Source organism: Cydia amplana, chromosome Z (assembly GCF_948474715.1).
Source record: "Cydia amplana chromosome Z, ilCydAmpl1.1, whole genome shotgun sequence".
Classification (NCBI taxonomy): domain Eukaryota; kingdom Metazoa; phylum Arthropoda; class Insecta; order Lepidoptera; family Tortricidae; genus Cydia; species Cydia amplana.
Genome location: NC_086096.1, coordinates 37501093 through 37527125, shown reverse-complemented (window position 1 = coordinate 37527125; position 26033 = coordinate 37501093). Strand labels below are relative to the sequence as shown.

The 26033-nt window shown below is 41.9% G+C and overlaps 1 protein-coding gene across 1 annotated transcript in view; it reads left to right on the top strand.

Moving 5' to 3' along the window:
- Positions 1-284: 284 nt before the first annotated feature.
- LOC134661796 (receptor-mediated endocytosis protein 6 homolog) overlaps positions 285-26033 on the top strand; it is a 36963-nt gene continuing 11214 nt past the window's right edge. The window contains exons 1-22 of the mRNA XM_063517986.1: positions 285-584; positions 3544-3767; positions 5684-5851; positions 7634-7846; positions 8048-8231; positions 8691-8882; positions 9807-9913; positions 10319-10453; positions 10797-10981; positions 13056-13173; positions 13829-13970; positions 14865-14968; positions 15596-15701; positions 16770-16893; positions 18700-18800; positions 19740-19841; positions 21008-21081; positions 21481-21604; positions 22699-22793; positions 23487-23669; positions 24866-25096; positions 25554-25763. Of these exons, the coding sequence (XP_063374056.1) occupies positions 291-584; positions 3544-3767; positions 5684-5851; positions 7634-7846; positions 8048-8231; positions 8691-8882; positions 9807-9913; positions 10319-10453; positions 10797-10981; positions 13056-13173; positions 13829-13970; positions 14865-14968; positions 15596-15701; positions 16770-16893; positions 18700-18800; positions 19740-19841; positions 21008-21081; positions 21481-21604; positions 22699-22793; positions 23487-23669; positions 24866-25096; positions 25554-25763 (3416 nt within the window). The 5' untranslated portion in view covers positions 285-290. The remainder of the gene's footprint in view (positions 585-3543; positions 3768-5683; positions 5852-7633; positions 7847-8047; positions 8232-8690; positions 8883-9806; positions 9914-10318; positions 10454-10796; positions 10982-13055; positions 13174-13828; positions 13971-14864; positions 14969-15595; positions 15702-16769; positions 16894-18699; positions 18801-19739; positions 19842-21007; positions 21082-21480; positions 21605-22698; positions 22794-23486; positions 23670-24865; positions 25097-25553; positions 25764-26033) is intronic.

Sequence of the window (26033 nt, the reverse complement as noted above, 5' to 3'; positions counted from 1 at the left end):
TCTTTGATAACATGATGAATTGATGAACACTTTAAGAAAGATAGCTCGTCATCATGCTCTCACTCTCACACATTCTTAGTTGCTCATTTCCTACGAAACTCACTCACACCCGCATTTTGACGTATACTTCCTTCAGAACGAAACTAACGAAAGTGCCATTCAATTCAATTCAATTCATTCACTTCGCTTGCATTTATCGTATATCGCATTATTTGCTTGTAAGCAGGCATTAGACTAAATCAAACTATTTACGATATGTGTAATTGTAATATATTTTATTGTAAAGAAGTATGATGCAGTCGACGACAGAGGATTGCTTAAATATCGCCGAGTTGGCCAACCAGCTGACTCGAGAGAAGATATTTATAAGTTCAGAAAGGCAGTTGCTGCAAAACCTTAACGAGGAAGTGGAGAAGAGTGCCTTAGAATTGCTACAGGCTGCCTGGATATGCTCTCAACAACGACAGAATCTCACGGACCTGATAAACTCTCGGTGCGAGCCCGACTCGGTGGCGGCCTGCCAGAGAGCCAGCTCCCTCGAAGGCACTACCTTCGTAGACGTATACAAAGTACTCAAATACAAGGTCAGTTTATTTACTTATATTTTTCATAAGCTTAGAACCTATAGCACTCAAGAATCAAATTTATTCAACATTGTTTTTAAATTGTGAAAGTTTATGAATTTAATTTTAAAAACTTATCTAAATTGAACATCAAAGCAATAATTATGTACTTTCAAGTACTTTCAACTAAGTATTCTAAGTTAAAATATGTTAAAAACATGTAATAGTTGCACTGCCCTACATATCCACCCACTTTTTAAGTCACATTGATATATGACTAAGTATAGGTGTCATTGTAATATAAACATAAGGTTGATTATGGTATGGATTGAATTTCACAAGCTATCATTGTGTACTATACTATAGTTATGCCACAACCATGATTAATATATTTGGAGAACATGGCAGGGGTGACAAACCTGCAACTTCTTAGTCAGCCATTTTTAATTTAAATGAAAGTACACTACAGAATATTTTTCAACAAACATTTTGGGTCTCTGTGTGTTACACATACATATTTCTCGTCACTTTCATTGTAATCTCAACAAATCAGCAATGTTATCCAGAGGGGCTATGTCCACAGCCTGCTGGTCACCCTACCAAGCAATCATGACTTTTTATTTATAAGGATTTAATCTAGCGATATAGGATATGCGCCGGTTGTAACAGCGCTATCCACTAGGATCAATATCCAATCCATCAATAGATATTTTACAAACGATCCAGCGGGCCCTTAGATCAGCTGGTGTGCCATCGGTACTTGAGCCACCAGGTCTTAGTCGTACCGACGGTAAACGGCCTGATGGCCTGACTTTGGTACCTTGGGAAAGGGGGCGGTGTTTGGTATGGGACGCTATGTGCGTCAGCACCTTCGCCGCCTCCCATGTCAGCCGTACCTCACGCGTGGCCGGAGCGGCAGCGGAAACACAAGCGGATGTGAAGCGTCGTAAATATGATCCCCTCTCCCCTGCCTACATAATCGTCCCTTTCGCAGTTGAAACGGCGGGTTGCTGGGGAGCCGACGCGAAACGCTTCACACGCGACTTAGGAGGGGAAGGCCCCTGCTCCGAGTCGTTCCTCATGCAAAGGCTGTCCCTGGTGATCCAGCGTGGCAATGCTGCGAGCATCATGGGCACCTTTGCGCCGGGAACGACTTGAAGCGTTGTCTTTTTTTTTAATTTATAATTTTAATTTGTAATTTTAGATATAAATATTAAATTTATTGTATAATAAGTATTAAATAAATTTTTTATAAACCCTGTTCAAATTTGAAAATTTTATTTGTGACTATATGCATGTTTTGCTCGGACAATAGTTTAATTATTCATATTTGGGTAAGTTTGCTGTTAAAGTGCATTGACGGGTAGATTAATAATATCATACTCATCATGCTTGCTTTTCTAATTCAATCATCCTTTTAACATTGTAGTAATTTTAGTCCACTCAATATATAGGTTGTCAAAGGACTGTCTCATTTCAAACATAGATAGAGAGAATCATACTTTCTTTGTCTTACACTAGTACTAGCACCCAAAAGAAAAGGGTGAGTATAGTTTTTTCTGTTCTTATTTACTGACAAATTGGTTTGGCCATCTATTATTTCTTCAAATTGTAATTGAATTGGTTTTCCTGTTTCTCATGATCATGATTAATATACAATACTTATGTTTTGCCAGAAAAATTCTGATCTTCTAATAAGGATTGTTTAAGTGTTTATATGGCAGAGGTAATATATTTCCCACAATAATTTTAAACTTCATATCGAAATGATATAGGCGTTAATACGCCTATATCCTTACGCCTACGCCTATTACGCCTATTTTGCGTAAGCACAGATTGATTGATTGATTGATTGATGACTAACTAGGTCAAATAAGATTCTTTTTTCGAACTCCCAAAACGAAATGTCACGATGGAATTTATATGAAACACTATCAAATGACGTCAAAGTCAAGTTAAACTACGATTTATAAAATTGAATCTGTGTTTTAAAATATCTGCTGTCTACATTTCTCTATTAAGGTTCTGGTGCTTTATTTTATACATGGTGTGGAATAGTTTCTTTTAAATTCAGTCAACAGCCTATGGCAGCAAGTATAGTTAGCATTAATTAAGAGTGTGTTTACATTGGCATAAAAAGTACATTGGCAAACTTTATTTAACTGTAGCTTGATGCATTGTAAATATTGTAAAGCATTATCCTTTAAAATGTACATAGATAATTTGCCCAAAAAAGACATCAACGCAGTCATAGTACACTCACCTGCAATAATATGGTACACTTCGAAGGCCGCGAAAATATGTGACATGCTCTTATGGCTCTGCAAATAAGATCGTGTCAGATATTTTTGCGGCCTTTGTTGTCTCACATACTATTGCAGGTGACTGTACAGAAGGCAACCTTGCAGAAAGTGCGGCCATAATACAAACGTCATATATAATTCATTAACGAGCGCCATGCCCTTGCCGAGTACGAGTGCATACAATACCGTGTGGTACAGGGTCTGCCACCTCGTGGCTAAAATAGATAACTTAAACTTGACTTTGACACTAGATGGCGCAATAGTAGGTCCGGCCTCCACCAGCGGCCCTACCGCGAACACCGAAGTTTGCAAATTGCGCGCATCTTTCTCTCTCACTCTAATTACGCCTAGTTGGAGTAAAAGAGAAAGGTGCCTACAACTGCTTTTGCTACCGGTTACATTCCTTATTTCGTTAAGGGTAAGTTCTAAACTGGCCAAACGTTCTAAGTTGGTTCGCTAAGTGCTCAATTATGAAAGCGATTAATTATGAATGGCAGCGACCATGGTTTCATATGCAAATTGGTTATCGATCTGTGGGCACGAAATGCATGCCCTGAATTTTAAAAATTGTTTATCACTTTTCTCAGTAAACTCTTAGGGGATGAATTTTCAAAGATGCTGAAATTCCTTGTTTCTAATATTGTATATTTCGTCTAAACGAGTATTTTCTTTCACAGGAAGCCTTAGCCCTCGGCGAACTGCTAGGATGGCTGCGCGACTCCCCCCACCTCGTCTCGCTCTGCCTTCTCCTGGGGGAAGAGCACATGCCCCCCACTCTGCCGTGCGCGCTAGTGGCCGGGCTGTACGGCAGCTGCCGGCTCCCGGCCGACCGGACGCGGCTGCTGGCCGTCATAAGGTCGCTGCTCAAACACCAGCTGGCCACGTCTGGGGATCCTAGGAAGTGAGTTGTTGCTTATTGGACCTTATGTGTTTGTAATAAGGTTCACTAACTGTTGACAGTGTAGATACATGCATCTATTAAATAAGTTGTTTGTTGCTGTGCATTCTGACAGCCTGGTTGCTTAAAAGGGAAACACCTTCGTCTCATAGGCTAGCCCACTTGAAATGATATGTTAACCGCAATATAGTAAAGCTGTGTCCAGACGAGACAATTTTTCGCCAATCTGATGAAATTGTCCGATCAAATCAGAACGTGCGGACGCAAACGCCAATTTGGCTCGCCGAATTCGACCGCCGATTATGACCGATATTACCGATAAAATGGGGTGCGGACGCAAAAATACCAATTTGTGACTAGTATTTTCGTTTTGGAGCATTTTTTTAACTTAGAGGGAAATATCACCATAAATCTTAAATTAGTGATTAAATTGGAGATTGGCGCCAATTATTTTCCTGATCAAATCGGTCGATTTGCCCAGCTCGTCTGGACACGGCAGAAGAAAAATATGCGTTGGAAAACTTATTCTCACAATATACCAAAATATATATTAACACGTTTAGTCCATTTATCAATGTAACGTAACACATACATATTTTTGGCACTTTGTCCGTATCGATATTAAATACCCTGACTTTACGAGGGGCCACTCAAACTCGCTACCTTCGATTTGGAATCCGGCACCGCTACGCTATCGGTGCATCTTCCTATTTCGTTTCGTCGTTTTCGGCCACAGCGACTGCTTTCTACCGCTGAGAGCGTCGCTGGTGCGCTCTCAGGTGACTGACGTAGCCAATCGTTGCAGCAAATGAGCAGGCCACACTCGCTGCAGGTCAGCACCAGCAGCAGCAGTTATTATATGTGATAGCCACAGGTGGTCTGGCCTTTATCTCGTCACGCTTAGTTTCGAGTTCTAAGCGTATTACAATACTAGAAATTCTATTTCTCTTAGTTTTGCTATGCGAAAGTTTACCCTGCCAATGGCGATCCTTGAGAGCTAACAATCCAAGCGAAGTTGTACTGCAATAGTTTTACCTGACTTTTGGCTATGTGCGAAGTCGGTGGAGGGAGAAGTGGCGCTGATTGTCACAAACACAGGTCGTCTTATGGAATGTGTCACATTAGTACTAGCGGCAGCTGCTTGAACTAATTTTACTCTATAAGATTTAACGTAGAAAAGCCAACAAAATGAGGGCAGCACCAGTCGTGCACCTAGCGAATTGTTAGATTATATTTATATCTAACTAGCGACCCGCCCCGGCTTCGCACGGGTTAACAAATTATACATAAACCTTCCTCTTGAATCATTCTATCTATTTAAAAAAACCGCATCAAAATCCGTTGCATAGTTTTAAAGATCTAAGCATACAGACAGACACACAGACAGGGAAGCGACTTTGTTTTATACTATGTACTGATTAAAACCAAATTATTACTTTGCTAATCCGCGAAAATTTCCGCAAAGTAACGCCTGATTCTATTCATTAGATTATATCTTCTTGGATTCTCTGAGATAAGGTCTACGAATTGCCAGTTAACAAAGTGGACATCCAGCACATCGGTTTGATCTATTTTGTAATTTTTATGTACTTAAATAAAAGTGCAGAAGTACAAGTTACTTGTAAATTTGAATATACCTATTCAAATTTACATTAAATTAGTACTTGCCTATGCGACTTTATATTATACTTATTATTTGTTTTACAAGCGGGTAAAGTTGTTGTTTAACCCCTCGTGCTAATATTGATACCCGAGCAAGCGAAAGACTCCGTTTAGGCGTAAATGAACCATGAGCGTAGCGAGTACGTTGCCTAGAGTACGATTGTCAGACTTAGACTATAATTTATGACACTTTAGATCCTCAAAACAAACCTGTTCGACTAAGAACTCACCACCTAGCCTATTCCCAACTGTTCCAGATTGTTCCGCTCCGGCAAATGCGCGCTGGCGTCTCTATACGGCGTGTTCCGAGACGGGCACGCGCCGGCGCGGCAGTTCCTGGTGGCGGCGCTCAACGCGCCCGTCATGGCGGCGCTGCACGAGGACGAGTTCTTCCTGGACATCCACCCCGACCGCGCCATGGAGCGGTGAGTCTCTAATAAAGCTGGCCACACACACTAGGTTTTGCGACAGGCACGACCGAGTTCCATAGGGCACACACACGTAACGACAAACCTGCACAAACTCTCAGTTCAAACCATCATGGCACCGGTAGCGGTGGTTGACGTAGACGCAATAGCGCTATTAGGTTTATATTTCGTCAGCCATACACGCATACAAACCATGAATCCACTCCACACTTAAAAATAATAAAACTGGCCAAGTGCGAGTGGGACTCGCGCACGAAGGGTACCGTACCATTATCTATAAAAACGGAAAAAAAATCATGTGTTATATGGGAGCCCCACTCCGACTCGCACTTGACCGGTTTTTTAGTATTTGTTGTACTAGCATCTGTGAACATTTCAACAGTCTAACTAGCATAGTTCATGAGATACAGCCTAGTGACAGACGAACGGACGGACAGTGGAGTCTTAGTAAAGGGTCCCGTTTTACCCTTTGGTTACGGAACCCTAAATATCTACTAAAAATCCTGTACAATTGCATTTCGTTTGCGAGACGACATTGTTGCACAGTGACGTGCGACCTATCCCCTCGGCAATCACTGAATAACTGAAGCCTATCAAGCCTGCCGGCCACACACGTTCAGTTATGCCTGCGCAAGCGAAGTGCGCAAGCACAACCGACAGGCAAAAAATATAAATTTTGATATTTTCAATTTTGCTTGCGCAGGCAAGGAGTCATGTCATACACACGTTCAGTTATGCCTGCACAAGTGAACTGTGCAGGCATAACCATCGGTTATAACCTAGTGTGTGTGGCCGGCTGACTTGTGACGTCAGTGAGTCTGTACACATTACTAATACAATGGGGCGACCTTCACCGGGTTATTATCAGAACGCGCCGGTGAAACAACGCTAGGGTTGACTACGTTTTAGAATGATAATTTGGTAAGAGTTGCTTGACAGTCCAGCATAGGCAGAGATAATTATATTGTTTTTCTTATGCTAGTATTATAACATCAGAAAGCTATATGGCGTTATTCATGAACGGTTGCTAACTTAATCAGCTGATGATCGTCGTTTGTCCCTATCTTTCCTTATGCCATAGAGAGGGACAAACGACGATCATCAGCTGATTAACTTAGCAGACGGTTATGAATAAGGGGGTTAGTCTTTGTGTTTTTGTATTCTTATGTTATTGCCAAATTGGTTATTATACATAGTTTTACAAATACATAGTTTCATTTATTTATCGTTGGTACTATGATTATTTTACTTGAGACTATTTTGGGGATTATAATGTGGGATCATTAGAGGTAGACTACGCAAGTGGCTGCTTGATTTAACTTTGTACAGCGTGGGGGACTTTTTTGAGTTGCCATGCACATAAATGATGCAAGAAATTGCTATTGACAATTGACTTTTTTTCTGATAATGAAATTAATTTTATATTATGTAACAACATAAGTTATAGTTATACAATGTATACCTAATTCTTCTGACATGTAACATTGGTGTTATCAATAAATATTTGTATTTGTATTTGATCCTAAACTGTGACTGGGACTTGGTAATACCGCTATATCTTTGGAGACAGTGATAGGGGACTATAAGGGCACCGTGTACACGCGCCCTAATGTGGGGTAGACTGTTTAGGTTAGAGTGGACCGCGCCATGGAGCCGTAAGTATGACAAGTTTTATAATAGTCCGCATAAAAGGATGACAATAGCGAATGCGTAAATACTTTCACAATAATAAAATACACTAAAAGCTTAAATGTGTGGTATTCACTATCTTGTCCACAGATTCTCTCCCCAAGACCGCGTAAAGAAGTTCGGCCAGTCCAACACGGCTGAGTACAACGCCAAGGTGGCGCGCTATCGCAAATGGATCGTGCAGCGTCTGTACCAGCTGACCAGCAAGTTCATTACGTCGCTGCGCGAACATTGGGCCAACTTCCCCGCGTCTATAGCGTGGCTGATACAGCAGAGCGTGCATCTCATCAAACAACACTCAAGGTAAGTGCATCAACTACAAATGTGCAAGTTAAGGAAAACTTCAAAAAAGTGGAATCGGAAGAGTTATTGACTGTCTAGAAGAGTTGTAAAATTAATGTTATAAAATACTAGCACTTTTATACTACGAGACTTAAAATAAGTTGCCTTTATCCAGTAACAAAAATCGCTATCCACGTTATAGTAACTTTACTTGTTGTACAGAATGCCAGAGAGCGAGCTGCACGGCCTATGCACGGACCTCGTGCTGAACCACTTCATCTGCCCCGCGATCCTGAACCCCGAGGCGTACGGCGTGGTGGACGCGCCCGTCTCGTACATAGCGCGCACTAATCTCATGCAGATCGCGCAGATTCTGCAGGTCCTGTGCCTCAGCAAGCACACCGAGGTGAGTCACGCTTTGATGGACCTTATGTGTTCGCGATAAGGTATATTGTCGGTGAACAGGACGGTGCCTTTTTCTGAACCGCTTCATACGCCCCGCTCTTAACCTTAAGGCGCACGGTGCGGTCGACGCATCTCTCTCATGAGGTCTCATGCAGATTGCGTGCGCGTACTAGTACTTATTTTTTTAAGTTTTGTATAAATACGTTAAATATTTGATATTTCTGTATACTTTCCTCGCAACCGAAATGCAAATCAGAGTAAGTTAAAGCTCTGGCATAAATGTTCATTTTATCCTTGATTTTTTAAGCGCCACTTGCACCAACCCACTAACCCGGGGCTAAGCGGTTAAACCGTTAACTCAGTGTCAAATTGTACTGGTAACTCCAGTTTTAACCGGTAAACCTAGGGTTAGTAAATGGTGCAAGTGGGTCTAAAATGGTAACATGTTCCTGTGTTCCAGGTGGACCCTAAGCTCTCGGACCTGTACTCGCTGTTCCCCCGCTCGTGCGTGTGGGCGCTCGTGGACGGCGTGTGCGGGGACGCGCTGGCGCCGCGCGCGCCCGCGCCGCCCGCCGACGCGGCCGCGCCCCGCACCGACGCGCCCTGCGCGCCCGCCACCGCGCTCTACTCGCAGCAGGACCTGCATCACCTGGTATAGTTTGTAGCTTTCTAGTAGACCCCGAAGGCTTATCCTATTGTCTATTGTTCAGTAAAACCGCACGTGCTACTTACCTGCAAAAAAGGGTCCTAATTATTCTATTTGGCACCTGAGCGCGGGCTAGTCCGACGCTCAAAAAACCAGTGTAGGTACGCTCTCCGATAACGCGCCTTTGTACGCATCTCGATGACACATTTTAGACTGGTTCTGTAGCGTTCGACTCGCCGGCACTCAGTAACCGAAGTACCGATTTTTTATGCAGGTGGTTGTGGCACGTGGCACGAGCGGTTTTACTTAACAATAGACAATAGGATTAGCCTTCGGGCTCTATTAGAAAGCTACAAACTATAACAGCGGTTTCACACTGTCCGATCCGATCATTAAGATTTTATAGGGAGTCAGGAAGCAACGTGTAGCGGGGCACGGACAGCCGGACCGTTACACGGCTCCCACGATTCGGTCTGTACGGCGTGAGCCAGGAAAGACCATGAGGAGGTGGTGGGAAATGTCCAATCCGATATAGGATGTAGAAACGAACGGACTAAATCGCTTAATTCATTCAAAATGTCAAATGCATAGAAGATTTGGGGGTTTCAAGCTTTTTTATCGCGAGTTTTCACTTCTTATTGTGGTACATATAGATATAGCTCAATAAATGTTAATGGTTTAAAAAAAGTGTCATCTAAAATATATGCAAAATTAAACAGGTCGAAAAAACGGCAAATTTAGACTTTGTATTAATTAGAACGTATTGATTTTATAAAAATAAGCATAGAAGAATTTAGAAATCTGTTTTTCTGAACCTCCATCTACAGTGGCGCCAACTGGTGAACACAAAAACGGCAGCCATCACTTACTGAGATTGACAAGAACCAAGCGCTTCAAACTACAGAAATAAACTAAACCTTTCTCACACAGATAACATTCCTGAAGCGGATATCCTCAAAGCTGAACAACAATACGCCGAGCGTGACGTCAGAAGAGATGTCCAGCGGGTCGGGGCCCGCCGATTCCGCTGCTTACAGGTAAATACATAAAAAAAGCTTTTTATCACAGATCAGTGCCCTGTTTATCAAAAGCTTGTAACTTGTAATACAAGTGGAAGTCCCTTTCTAATTAAAGCTGTCAAAAAGGGACTTCCACTTGTATTACAAGTTACAAGCTTTTAATAAACAGGGCACTGGACTCTTTTGGGATCACTTCACTCAGACTCACTTCACTCTTGAAAAGTCTATCAACGAAAAAGTGTCTTAAGTTGTACGAGTATGTTCTGTTACTGTTACGTCACGTTTTAGTTTGAGCTTCTTTGTAGTAAGCATCCATTCTATGACTACTTTCTTCCTGCCTTCTTCCTCAATGCCAGTCTTTGAGCACACTTCGCTGTTTGATAATTAATAGGTAATTACATAATACATTTTATTTTACAGCAGTGAATCCGGCAGCGACACGTCCACCTCAGACGCCTGCGCGTCCAGCCTGGCCGCCCTCCTGCAGACCATGGAGCCCAACTACCGCAGCAGGCTACACGACCTGCTCAGGAAGATGCCGGACTTGGGCAAGCCGAGGTAACACCAGCCTTACCATCCAACTAGCACGGTCATACGTCTGCCTCAGGGTGGTATTCCATCTGTCCAATCTGCATTGCGTCTCACTCTCTAATTAAACAAAATGTAAGACGCAAATACACATTGGACCAAGATATTGGACAGATGGGATACCATCCTCAGACGCCTAATACAGACTAGCTCAGTGGCGTATTTAAATACAAGCTTGATTTATTGCGAGCAGCTTCGATAATTATACATATGGAAATTTTCTGTCGACTAAGTATTTGAAAAATGTTTTAGATGGTGGATTTGGAGTCGTGAGAACTCAGAGCAACTTGTAACCTACTACGTTATCTTTCAGACAATCTCCGCCTCAACCCGCGGACGCGGCAGAGACGCAAAAGAAGAGTATTCTGGCGAAAGTGCCTAAACCCCGGCTGCCTCGCAGCGGCAGCTCCAACACCTCGCTCGCGACCGAGACGTCGGAACCAGAGCTCGAGGTGTACGTCATACAGATGGCTCGGCAGGATGAGAGCGACTACGTCGGTACGTTATATTCACTATATACTTTGTTCCTGATTGAAACAATAGGGAATATTAAGCGAAATTCTGCGCAGGGGGCGCCACTACTACAATTACTTACAATCTGAGGGTCTACCGCAAACGAGGGAGTTGAACTTTTGTTATCTAACCTGTCTATCACTCTTGCATATTCGAGCGATAAAGAGGCAGATAGCTGAGTTTCGATTTTCGCGTTTCCCGGTAGACCATTTGGAAACAAACCGCCTTGTTGTATCAATGTAATTTTTTATTGTTTGTGATTTTTTTTTTCTTTAGCCTATTAGTGTGTCCCACTGCTGGGCAAAGGCCTCCCCTTTTCCCCGCCACTTGACTCTGTTCAATGCACACTCCCGCCACTCCACACAGAATGTATCAAGGTTGTCCCGCCATTTGTTATTGTCTATAAATACTTGTCTATAAACAGTTTAAAGCACAGTAAGTGTAAGTAACTCTATGGTTTACGATGGGTGCTAGTGGTGCAGTCTGGCGGCAGAATATGGCAGTAACATCCCCTATTGATGTCTCATGCGTTTTTGCCAGGAAAATTTCTATGTCTGCCGATTGTACACATTGTTATTATGAGACAGCTATCTATGGTCACAAAAGGTTCACTATGATTTACACATGCTTCATATATGCTTTTGGTAGCATTAAAACTATTCAAATACACGCATCGACACATGCGGGGTGGTATTCCACCTGTCCAATTTCTTTGTCTAATGTGTGTTTTGTCTCAAATTTTGCTTGAGAGAGAGAGTGAGACGCCATGAGATTGGACAGATAAAATACCATCCTTAAGGCTTCGTCACCAGAGATGTGAAAAATACTTTATAAAAAGTATTTAAATACAAAATACAAATACTTCCTTGGTATACTATTTCAAATGCAAAATACAAAATAGTTTTTGAATTTGTATTTAAAATACAAAATACGAAATAGGTATTTTCAAAATACTTTTTAAAAATACAAATACTTTGCGATAAAAGGTACTCTGAATAGTGAATACCTAGTCTGAATTAAAAAGTATTACTCAGAATATCCGAATTGAAAAGACTCTTTATTCTTTGAAAACAGTGTGTCAATCATCCTCTATCTAAAGTGCAAATTTCTAGTTGTTTGCTCATATTAACCGGAAGGATGGATGGATGATGGTTTATAACGGACAATTTTTAAAAGCATTAATTTAGATTTGTAATGTTTTACAGCTAGTATAATGCCTCTCGTTAGTGTGATGAAAACGTCTCGTTGGTGTTTCATCAGGGCAGAAAAGTTTGTTCTCCTCTTGTACCTTGAAACCCTCGCAACACTTTCCACTTTTTTAACCACTCGCTACGCTTGTGGTCATGTGCGACGTTACTAAACAGATTCAACAGTTCCATGTTAAAAGAATGAGAGAGTTGCCAGGATTGTAACATCAGAAGAGATTGTAACTCTTACCTACATTACCCATTACCTACTATAAAGTATTTTGTATTTTGAAAATAGAAAATAGGTCCCAAAAACTATTTCAAATAAAATACAAAATAGTTTTCTTCAAAAGGTATTTAAATACAAAATACAAAATAGGTATTTTGCATTTTGTATTTGCATTTTAAATACAAGTATTTCAAATAAGTCACATCTCTGTTCGTCACACAGGCGCGTGAACGGGGCGCGCCACTTTTACATATAAAAACCGGCCAAGTGCGAGTCGGACTCGCGCACGGAGGGTTCCGCACCATCAACAAAAAATAGAGCAAAACAAGCAAAAAAACGGTCACCCATCCAAGTAATGACCCCGCCCGACGTTGCTTAACTTCGGTCAAAAATCACGTTTGTTGTATGGGAGCCCCACTTAAATCTTTATTTTAGTCTGTTTTTAGTATTTGTTGTTATAGCGGCAACAGAAATACATCATCTGTGAAAATTTCAACTGTCTAGCTATCACGGTTCGTGAGATACAGCCTGGTGACAGACGGACGGACGGACGGACAGCGGAGTCTTAGTAATAGGGTCCCGTTTTTACCCTTTGGGTACGGAACCCTAAAAATGGCGGAAAATGAATTTCTTTTGCGTTCAGGTCTGGTGCCCGAGTCGAAGGTGCTGGAGTGCTACTGCGGGGGCTCGGAGGGCGACGCGGAGGACGCGGGCTCCGCGCTGGCGGCCGCGCCCGGAGCCCCCGTGCAGAAACGTACGAGGTATGTATACTGTAGGCTATCGGGCCACCGGTGATGAACAGAACGCATAAAAATCTTGCTGTACAGTATGTAATAAACTAGACACACGAACACAGAATATTTACAAATAACGAACTATTTTTATGTATATTTACAAAAGCACAAACCGAACATTTGTTGCTCATTGACAGCACAGACAGAACAGTAAATTATTTTTTCTTAGTACAAACAGCGACACTCTTCTGTCCATCGGTGGACCTTATTACAAAAGGCATACGGTCCACTGATGGACAGTTAAGAGTGCGGGCGATGGTACAGTCGCCATCAGATATATCGGAGCGGCCAAGGTGTTCACAATATCTGAACATGCACTCTAACGCCCTGACAATAAAGGCGTGTACAAATATTTGTGAGCGCCTTAGCCGCTCCCATATATCTGACGGCGACTGTACATAATATAATACATACATACATCACTGGCTCAGTGACCCAAAGAGGATCTTGGCCTCTGACACAAGAGAGCGCCACTCTGCCCTATTCTGTGCCACTTCGCGCCAGTTGGGTACTCCGAGGGCGGACAGGTCTTTTTGCGCTTCGTCACTTCAGCGGTATCTGGGACGCCCAGACGGACATAATATAATATAGCAGTATATTAATAAAACTATGTATATTTCAGATTCTCAGTGTCCCACGACGAGGTGTCGTTAGGCAACACGTCGGACAACTTGGAAGCGGTGTCGGAGGCCGCCTCCAACCACAGCGTGACGTCCAGCTTGGAGCTGGAGACGGAAGACCAGAACGATAACCTGTCCGATATGGTGAGTGCACTAGCCGCACGGATTTGTGGTAGAGATGCCATGAATATTCGGCAAGTATTCGGTATTCGGCCACTTTGCCGAATATTCGGTATTCGGCCGAATGTTGCCTACTATTCGGCCGAATACCGAATATCTGTTGCACGTACTTAAAAAGAAAAATTGCACAATAAAAATAACCAAAAACTAATGTAGGTATATTTAGAATGTGTTCTTGGAAAGTTGTTAAATACGAAGACCCTTTTTTGAGCATTTGTTGATTAAAAAACATTTTATTTTTATCATGAGTTTGTTTTGTTTGACTCTATTCATTAATGCTGTTCAACAAAAATATATCTTAGCTAACGTCATGTAACGTTAAGCTTTGTTAGCGATCAGTTTTCATAATAATTGTGACTCAAAATGTTCGCATGTCATGCCGAATATTCGGTATTCGGCAGAGAGAGGGGCCGAATATTCGGTATTCGGTATTCGGCCAAAACCACTATTCGGGGCATCTCTAATTTGTGGGTGGGTAGTACTTTTTCTCGTCACTCGTAGCCATGGTCAGACGTGGCTCACTCCGAGATTTCGTCGTGTCGCTACAAGTACATGCGGCCCACACCGATTTTGGTGTCTAGCAGTAGCAGTTGCCGCGCACCACAACGGAATGGACGCCTGCTCGCGCTTGCGTTTATATCTCTCGTAATAAACAGATTTTGTTAGAGAGTGAACCTTCAGTACCTAGTACTATTATTTATTCTGTGACATGGTTGTCAACGTACCGTCTCTGACTGTGACGTATATCAGCTAAAACCGCCCTAGCTTTGGTCCATAGTTATTTCTTTCAACAATATTATTTTTTCAACGTGAAAAGAAAAGATAAATAAAATAATTAATGTTGAAATGTTGACGCAGGTATCGGCCAACGTGAGCGGCCGCGGCAGCCCCAACATCTCTGGCCGCGAGACGCCATCTTCCCAAGTCACAGACGGAGACGCGGCGGGCGACCCGGCCAGACGGTAACTTTTCTCACTGTTTTTAGGGTTCCGTATCCCAAAAGGAAAAATTCCTTATAGGATCTCTTTGTTGTCCGTCCGTCCGTCTGTCTGTCAAGACTTTATCTCGGGAACGCGTGGAGGTATCGAGTTAAAATTTAAACCATATACTCGGGTCTATAGTCCCTTGAATCTGTGAAAAATCAAACTTCTAAGTTAACGTAAAAAAAAGATATGGCCGTTTATACCCCAAAAAACGTGTATTTCGACACCCTCAAGGGAATCAAAATGTATAGGGTACTTTCCGTTGCCCTAGAACTTGGCAGTATTTTTTTTTATTATTCCCTGTGCTGTGGCAAGAAGCCGGGACCTTAGGATTTATATTGACATCATTGTGACTTATCCCTTTGAACGCCACGCCTATCGTGCGCGGCGCGGCATCGTGAACCTTTTCGGAGTGCACTAAGGTTGACATTGGAATGTAGCCGCGCGCGTCAATTAAAATTATTCAATTTATTGTTGTTGTTTTTAATTTATTTATGTTGTAATATAGATATCTTGTCCGAAATAAAAGCTTTTTAATTTTGAATTATTTATTTTGGCGTTCAAAGGGATAAACTTAGACTTACTAAAGACCGTAATATTGTACAGGTTGCCGCAAAACGTCCCAGTGAGCCAGGCGAACAGCGCGCAGGCCAAGTTGCTCAAGCAAACCAGGAACGACATCGAGGACAAGTTCTGCAAGTTCGAGATCAAGGTATTTCACCGTGTAATCTTAGTGTAAGGCCTGAGTGGACGCTGGAAGCGGAGCGTTCGGCGGGGCGTGCAGCGTGGCGTCGGGCTCACAAGTGATGTGAGCAGCGTGCACTAAGGCCGCTCCTATACGTTTGCATTTGTTTAACATGCACGCCGCGCGCCCCGCCCCGCTGCACGCCCAACTCGAACGTCCACTCAGGCCTTACACTTAGAACATTTCCACTATAGTTTCCACAATGTCCAATTTTTTTTAAGTCGCAGGGGATTTTGCTTTTTAATTTTTTTGTATGAAATCGCGAGTGCGATAGGTATTGCATCCGTGGGACTTACAAATTGTAATTTAGTTAACAGACTGGCCCATTCAATATGGTACAAAATGAATAAAGACAAAATTAGGTCGCAATTCTGTGGCCCTAGTGAAAAAGGGTACAAGTCTCGCGCAGCTTAGGTGTAAATGGCACAAGAGTTACGTGGAACATAAGTTCTGGTTTCCTAGGAAAGCGGTGCCGTCATATAGCGGCCGTAATATAGCGGTGAATGACGTCACTAGAACGGTGTCTATGTAAACCAAATGGCGCGGTTTCCTAAAGGGCGGTGATTGACACCGTAACGTCAAAAAGCGGTGCCGCCATTTGCATGACGGCCGTCATGACGGTGTCGATAGTTTCGTGAACGTCTTTGATAGCGGTGAAGCCATTTGTACTAAAATCTCAAATGCCCCTTCTGTACTGTAATCAGGTTTGAATAAATGATCTTCCGCACTACGATTATTTTCCTCTTCTGATGATAGTTCATCCTCCAAGTAAATTATTAAAGCTGAATTAAGGTCGTCCATTTTCTCTCATGGATACGTTTCGTTTAACCTTGGTGGCTGACGGTGTGTTATGATTTTCCACACGTCGTCACCGTAAAGACGGCCGTCTTTTTGCGTCCGCTATTCATATAGCTTTCCGAGGAAACCAAAGCTTTAGACGGACCTTACGAGACAATCGACACGTTTTGATGTGGCGATCGACCCAGATTCTAGGCATTGCAACCACGCCATAACCAATGTCATTTTTTATTGTAGAAACTCCTGGAAGGCGACGAGACTGTTAGCATCATGTCGGACACGTGGAGTACGGACGTGCTGGCTTCCGACTCGGAGACCATCGGCGACACCTGCGACCACACGCTGGTCGCCGTTAATCAGAGTGAGTACACAAACTCCTGGAAGGCGACGAGACTGTTAGCATCATGTCGGACACGTGGAGTACGGACGTGCTGGCTTCCGACTCGGAGACCATCGGCGACACCTGCGACCACACGCTGGTCGCCGTTAATCAGAGTGAGTACACAAACTCCTGGAAGGCGACGAGACTGTTAGCATCATGTCGGACACGTGGAGTACGGACGTGCTGGCTTCCGACTCGGAGACCATCGGCGACACCTGCGACCACACGCTGGTCGCCGTTAATCAGAGTGAGTACACAAACTCCTGGAAGGCGACGAGACTGTTAGCATCATGTCGGACACGTGGAGCACGGACGTGCTGGCTTCCGACTCGGAGACCATCGGCGACACCTGCGACCACACGCTGGTCGCCGTTAATCAGAGTGAGTACACAAACTCCTGGAAGGCGACGAGACTGTTAGCATCATGTCGGACACGTGGAGCACGGACGTGCTGGCTTCCGACTCGGAGACCATCGGCGACACCTGCGACCACACGCTGGTCGCCGTTAATCAGAGTGAGTACACAAACTCCTGGAAGGCGACGAGAGTGTTAGCATCATGTCGGACACGTGGAGCACGGACGTGCTGGCTTCCGACTCGGAGACCATCGGCGACACCTGCGACCACACGCTGGTCGCCGTTAATCAGAGTGAGTACACAAACTCCTGGAAGGCGACGAGAGTGTTAGCATCATGTCGGACACGTGGAGCACGGACGTGCTGGCTTCCGACTCGGAGACCATCGGCGACTCCTGCGACCACACGCTGGTCGCCGTTAATCAGAGTGAGTACACAAACTCCTGGAAGGCGACGAGAGTGTTAGCATCATGTCGGACACGTGGAGCACGGACGTGCTGGCTTCCGACTCGGAGACCATCGGCGACTCCTGCGACCACACGCTGGTCGCCGTTAATCAGAGTGAGTACACAAAATGAAACCGACTCCCGAAATAGCGAAGTCGATGACGTCAATGTACCAAATTCTTCTTGCTTAGCGTTCTTACCTTAGTCAATTTAGTGTGTAGGGATGACTGAAAAACTTGTAGAAACTTATAACATAGGTACAGTCACGGACTTTAATGGGATCCGGTCGAAGTATTAAGCAGATGGTGCCAGCATAGCTTGCCCTGTCATTCCCTAGAATTGTGTCAATTTTTTTTGTTTTTTTAATGCCTCGGATGCCAGCCCTTTAAGCCAAGTCTCATAGAAAAAGGGGCCAGCTATGATGGCGCCATCTATGCACACCTTTGAAAGTTGCCAACCCCATTGTTGAGCCCTTTAGGGTTTACTATACTGTTAGTATTTGACAGCCAAACTTTTTCTTGTCACCCGTTGCTATGGTTACGGTCTCCTGAGTCACTCTTAAAATTCTAGGTTTTTCGTATTTAAATGAACCAAACTTGCATTTTATGGTAATTATAAGACCTTTCCATAATGGGACATCTACTGAGCATGTTAGTAGAACATGGTACAGCAGTTCTTCTAACAATCTATGCTACTATTGTAACTATTGTCTCCTCGCTGATGGGACAGAATAACAACAAGAAATAGTTGATTGACCCATCAACAATGAAAGTCTGTGACTGTACTTGAATCATGGGTGGTTATTTGTTTCAAGAGCGCGAACAAGTATTCCCGAGTTATCAATCAATTTGGGTAAAGCTTCACCATCACAAACATTTGATTTGTATGTGATTACTGACTACTTAAAAAACACAAATCATATAATTATAAAATTATTTGATTTGTTCCCTAATTGTACATGTACATGTTCATTAAATTTACAGACGTAGTGGCTAACACAAATGCTCCGGACGTGTCCGAGACGGCTAGCGAGTCCGCGTGGTCTATGGACGTTCTCGCGTCGGACAGTGATCGGAACACAGAGGTAAATTAGATAATAATTCATTTGAATGTCAAAAAGATTGACAACCCCTGCTGTGAACCGCGGCGTGCGATTTTATACGTTCATTTCATTTCATTTCATTTATTCATAAACAATAATACAATTGTGTCTGAATGTTACATTATTATCTAAATAAATCATGCCTATTTACAATTTACAAATATTCATTTACAATTTTACAATAATACCTATAGTCATAATACATAATTGAGCCTATTTTTAAAACTAATTAAAATACATAGAACGATAAAATTACAATATGTCAAAAACCAATAAAATTTGTCCATAATTTAACATTGAATAATAATATTTACTTAAAACTGATCAACACTATAGTATTTATTTTCCAACAATAGTAGTTTATGCAACAGCTCATAATTGGTTCTTAAAATTCAAGGGTCGAAGTTACAAAACGAGACGTAGTCGAGCAATTATGAGCTGTTGCATACATTACTTTTTCTTTGACAGCTGCAGCAAAAAAAAAAAAAAAGAGTTATTATTTAAAAAAAATTGAGTTATTATTTAAAAAAAAAAAAGAGTTATTATTGTAAATGAAAACATACCTCTTTCAATCAAGATGATCGGAACTTGTATCTTTAAAAAAAATAAAGCAGTTGTATTATACTCATAAGATGACTGCTAGCAGTCGTCTTATGAGCCTATAGACAAATCATTCAAATGACATTGCTTTAGATATCACTGTCAGTCATTTAATTGACACATTTAAGTGCTGGAGTAGAAAAATATACTTTTAGCTTCGATTTGAATTTCTTATGACATGTTATAGATTTGAACTCGATAGGCAACTTATTAAACAACTTCACTGCTTGAACTCTGGCAGTGTGCGAGACCACCGCTAGCCGCGAGGCCGCAGTTACGCTATAAGTTACGTTACGCGTATAACAATAAGGTCTGTTTCAGGTGGACACGGACGACTGCGTGTCGGTCGCGGCGCGGTCCGACACCTCATGGCCGAGGAGGCTTTCGCAGCAGGAGGAGCAAGTGCCGATCAAACAAAATCAGGTACCTAAGGGTATTGCGTCTTACTCTTTCATTAAGCAAAATGTGAGACGCAATACGCAAGAAGTTGGATAGGTGGAATACCACCCTAAGTTAATTCTATGTATACAGTGTCGTGTAGCTTCATAAATAGCTGAGTCTTGAAAATTACCCAAATGTTTTCTAGGTATTTTAGTATTTATATATTACTAGCGACCCGCCCCGGCTTCGCACGGGTTAACAAATTATACATAAACCTTCCTCTTGAATCACTCTATCTATTTAAAAAAAACCGCATCAAAATCTGTTGCGTAGTTTTAAAGATCTAAGCATACAGTCAGCAGCAATAGTTGCTAAGCGGGCGAGGTGTTCAAAATGATCTTGACGCGACTTTATTGTAAAGAGAATAAGAGCGCGTCAAGATAATTTTGAACACCTCACCCGGTTAGCAACTATTTCTGCTGACTGTACATAGGGACAGACAGACAGCGGGAAGCGACTTTGTTTTATACTATGTAGTGATTTAGATTTTAGATCTTTGTCTGAGTACACACAACACAAGCTGTTTGAGCTTTATTTAAGAATACTGTTGCGAACGCAACCTTTATATTTGTATAAAATCTCAATACCTATATTCCTAATGCAGTAGCTAAACGCGGCCGTCGGGCTCGGCTAGTATTCGGAAGCTTTTTCTTAAGCACCAATAGGAGCGCTCCACATACTTTGTATCGCGGCCAATTAGAGGCACCTAAATTTAAACCACCTTTTGTACTGATCAAATATTGCAAATCTCTCTCTCATCAGCCTTCATACAATAACTACACCACTTCTACATTTAACCGTTTTGGCAAGAATCCTTTGTAACCAGTATCTTTGGAAGATTACATCAGTTTACTTTAAAGCTTTTTATTTGAGTCGTCGAGCTCCTGACCTGCACGGCGGCTACAAATACTTAGTGCTTTAGAACCGGCCTTTATCAAATCAGATCAAATCAAAATCAAATATCATTTATTGTCAGGCAACTAAGGCCCATAGATACATACCTTACAAACTAACATACATACAATAATAAAAAATCTTATAAGCTAAAAATCTATATCTAACTTACTGTGGGACTAAGTGGGTTTGCGTAAGATGGTCCCATAATCTTTATTTATTTATTATTTAAGTATGGATTTATATTTCTACAGCAGAACGGCGCATACAAAAAACCGGAAGTGAGCAACAGCCCGAAGCACACGCCGCGCCGCTACCAACCGAACAGGTAAGTCGCGCGTAATGGAACAAGCACACGCTCGTATGAATGTTATAATTAATTGGAAATCAGGGTTGGCAAAAGCACAGTCTATAAAACAATACAGTCATTCGATGTAGCCGTCTAGACACAGCAATAGCACCCGAGCTGCATACATCGTAATTGTTTTACACTGTGGCAAAAACATGTACCGTAGGGAACCTTAACTTCGCAGTTGCGCACCTAAACATGTAGATTAAGCATTGAATTCATAATAAAAAGAGATGCGTAAAAATAGTCAAAAAGTAAAATATGTGAATGAAAATTTTAAATAACCTAATTTCACCACCCGTGCTCAAGTTCGCAAGTTCTAAAGTGACGCATGGCGATAAAAACGCACCCATGCTATCCGTGTTGGATGTTTTGTAGGTCCGGCAGCGGATACCTAACCGCCACAGCGCAACTATCGCGCGGCGCAGAGCTCGACTTAGGTTCCACCGCCGCACCCATGTACCCAGAGAACAGGAAGAGTATACTCGTCAATGGATATCCCGTGAGTTATATTCACAGACAAGACATCCTCTAGACTGAGCATAGTAACGCTACCCCCTCTGCCACTTATACGGTAGTTTTACTCCATCTTCGAGTCAATCCCGTGCCGTGATTGATCCGTGTCTTTGAACGAACCAATCACGGCACTGGATTAGCTCACCTCGTCCCCCCGCACCCCCGTATTTTTGGCAGCATCGGTTTCATGAAATAATTGCTCTAAACTCCGTCTAGAGGATTCCTAGTCTATGGTTATATTCAATTACTAACCCTTTAGAGCCACTCCACACTATAGTTGTTTTTTTAGCATTAGAAAAATACCACGCGATCTTGACGTGTCCTTTTAATTTAAAACGCTTTTCAAAAATCAGTAACTATTACTTTTGAAAGCAAATTAATGTAATTAATTGTATTACAAACGTGACCTTATTTAATCGCAATTACAAAATATCATAGACAACATTTCCACCTAATTTATCCACGACTTTCACGTCATCACTTGTAAAAAGAAACAGTATTGCAGTTTACAATTACAATAGAACTTCACAGAAAAAGTTTAGAATCTCTGATTCTGTGATCTTCTATAGTAGTATAGTTATCTGACTTATCTGGAATGAAGATTTGCTAAGTTTAATGAAATAATGTAAATGTATAGTGTGTAATGCCGGAACCACACTTCGCTATGCGTTATTTGTTATGCGCGTTATTCGGCCGACTGCCGCATACGACGAAGTGTGGAGGGTTCATTCGTTTATATTTGCTATATTTGCCCGCATAACGCATAAGCGCGAATAACAAATACGCCTATCCGTCCACCTGTCGGTTTTTTGACACACTTCAAAGGACACGAATAAGCCGAATATGCGTCTCGACTGCCCACACTTCGTTCACTCATTCACTCGCTTACGCTTTTCAAAGTCAAAACGCACCACATATGTTTGGCACACCGGCACCAAGTTTGGCACACCGGCACGAAGTGTGGATGCCGTGTTTGTTGTTCGCTCACATAACAAATATTTGAGCGAATACAGCGTAGTCGCATAACAAATAACGCATAGCGAAGTGTGGTTCCGGCATCACGTATTTTGTTGTGCACAGGTGATGACTTGCTACGCCACGTCGGCGCCCGAGAGCCCCGGGGCCGCCGCGCCGGCGCCCCTGCCCGACGTGTTCGACTACGGGCCACAGAACGGGTAAGACGGTCTACCGTTTGTACAGTCGCCATCAGGTATACCTATCCGAGCGGCCGAGGTGCTCAAAAATATATGAACACCTTGACAATAGTGGCGTGTTCAGATATTTGTGAGCACCTTGGCCGATAAGGAAGTATTCTTACTAAAAAAACTCTTTCAGACTCGAAAATCAAGGTTACCTAACTTTGACATTTGAATTTATAGTGTAGGAAATAGAGTTGATTTTGTTTTGTATGAAAATTGAATGAAACAAAACAAATGTGTACAACTCTTTTCAGATTGAATATGATTTAAATTTCATCGGACTGAATAAGTGTACCTACTATACCTAAGACCGTGAGCCTTAAGAAGATAAAATGAAGTCTAGTTACATGCTTAACTTCGTAAGGCCCAATGTGCATTACAATGTACAGTAGGTATGCACTTTTTCACCTTACTGCATTGTAATAAAGTGAAAAAGTGGATACATCTCTTTGTAGTCGACCCTACACGCTTCAATCTAATCAGAACATTTCATAAGCCAAATAAAGTAACATTTCTTTTGTTTCATTGCTTTCTCAGTATATAATAACAAAAAAAATACTCGTCTTTTTCTTTTGGGTGCTACTACTAGCGTAAGACAAAGACAGTATGCTTCTCTCTGTCTATGTTTGAAATGAGACATCTATATTGCCTTATTATTTTATTCCACAGCGAAACCAGCCAATCCGAGTCGACGCTGGAAGGCGCGGCCAACAGCCAGTCGGACGCGACCAGCCAATGGGTGGACGACTCGTTCCCCCCTCCCCACCACTCGCCCGAGCGGCCCTTCCCCCCCTGCAAGTACGACATGCCCAGCACCTCCAAGACTTACGATGAAAACGATATTATGGACAGGTAAGGCATGCTACAGGCCATACTTAGGCGCCATAGGTGGGTCATTCTCAAATTACATTTTACACTCACACACTCAATACATTTAAAGTCTATTTTTTTATTCGGTAGACTAAAATGACATTTCATAGTATGAACATCATGTGTCATTTAATACTAGGAAATGTCATTTTAGTCTACCAAATAAAAAATAGACTTTAGTATGATTTGGCGGAGTTTAGCCGGAGGCACAAATCTAGAGAATGACTCAGGTATTGGGTAGTGGTTATTGTGTCTTCAATAGTAAATAAAAACTGTACTATGTCGTTTACCGGAAACATCCCCTAAAAAAGCTTTTAAATATTTGTAATACATTTTATTTTTGCTCCAAACTCTTATAATAATCATAACTCGAAAAAAAATATTTTCCACAATATCAATATCTAGGGAGGAAAATAGGGAATACGTTTGAGTGGAGAAGTGGTCGTCCGCTATCCTCTTAAAACCCTTTAGTGCTTGTCATAAAAAAATAATTGTTAAAATTCAACTTTAATAGATGCCATTAGACTTCCCTATTTATAACTGCCATATACTCGTATGGCTTCGTATGAACTAGAGGGTTCACAAAAAAATCAAAAAGCGGCCAAGTGCGAGTCGGACTCGCCCATGAAGGGTTCCGTATTTAGGCGATTTATGACGTATTAAAAAAAACTACTTACTAGATCTCGTTCAAACCAATTTTCGGTGGAAGTTTACATGGTAATGTACATCATATATTTTTTTAGTTTTATCATTCTGTTATTTTAGAAGTTACAGGGGGGGGGACACATTTTACCACTTTGGAAGTGTCTCTCGCGCAAACTATTCAGTTTAGAAAAAAATTATATTAGAAACCTCAATATCATTTTGAAGACCTATCCATAGATACCCCACACGTATGGGTTTGATGAAAAAAAAAAATGTTGAGTCTCAGTTCTAAGTATGGGGAACCCCAAAAATTTATTGTTTTTTTTTTTCTATTTTTGTGTGAAAATCTTAATGCGGTTCACAGAATACATCTACTTACTAAGTTTCAACAGTATAGTTCTCATAGTTTCGGAGAAAAGTGACTGTGACATACGGACGGACAGACAGACAGAGATGACGAATCTATAAGGGTTCCGTTTTTTGCCATTTGGCTACGGAACCCTAAAAAACATTGATTGCAACTCATTCCACAGGTCTCTAAACTCCAGCGAGAGCTCGTTCAACGCGCTCTCCGTCTCCCAGTACGACCGTCGCTTCGACTCGGGCATCGACACGGAACGGAACGACGACCGCTCGGCCATCACCGACCTCGTGACCAGGATGTCGTCCGCCACCATATCCACCTCGGCCAACCTGGTCAACAATGTGTCCAGGATCGTCAAATCGGAGATACGGACCAGTATTGTCAGCATATCGTCTTCCAGGTATGAAAAAGCTTATTACCTTTTTGGGTACATAATAAAAAAAAACTAAAATTCGTAGTAAACTGCCACAATTTCTGACATTTCAGGAAAATTCCTGACGTGTGGTAACCCTACCTATAACATATAAGTATATTTGGAATGGCTCCTCAAATTTTTAATAACGTTCCGAATGAATTAAGAAATTTAGAAGATATGACAAGTTTTAAAAGTAAAGTATTTAAATATTTAGTTGACAAAACATATTATAGTGTAAGCGAATTTTTGTTAGACTATAATTAATGGTAACTGTGCACCACAGCATGTATATAATCACAGTCCATTAATGATAAAAAATTGTACGCCTCACGGCACAACATAGTGATACAGTAATATTATAAGATCTGTACTTATGTACTATTCATACCTATGTTGGACAAATAAACGATTTTGTATTTTGTAACACTAATATTCTTTCCAGGATCGAAAAGAAGCGCGATACATCGAACATGTCCCTAAGCACGCTGTCGGTCAACAGCGAGACGTCAGTGTCCGACCGCAGCTCGAGCCAGGACGTCAACTCCGAGAACGTGACGGAGCGGCGCGTCAGCCCCCCGCCCGTCAAGCCCGCCTCCACCGGAGCCATACCCAAGAGCATCAGCTTCGATGCTACAGCTGAGAAGAGTCAGAGGTAAACACTATAATATACTTAACAAAGTTGAAAGACTTTCTAATAAATAAATGTTATTACGACTTAAAGGACTTTTTCGATGATAATGCTACAGGATATTCTAAATAATTTATTATAATTAAAACAATGACATTTATAAATACTTAGCTAAATAATAACTAAAAATTAATCTTATTATATGAATATTGTACATTTATTAAGCTATTTTAATACATTTATTAGGAATTTGAACCTGATTTTGAGATAATGTAATACATACAATATAATTTT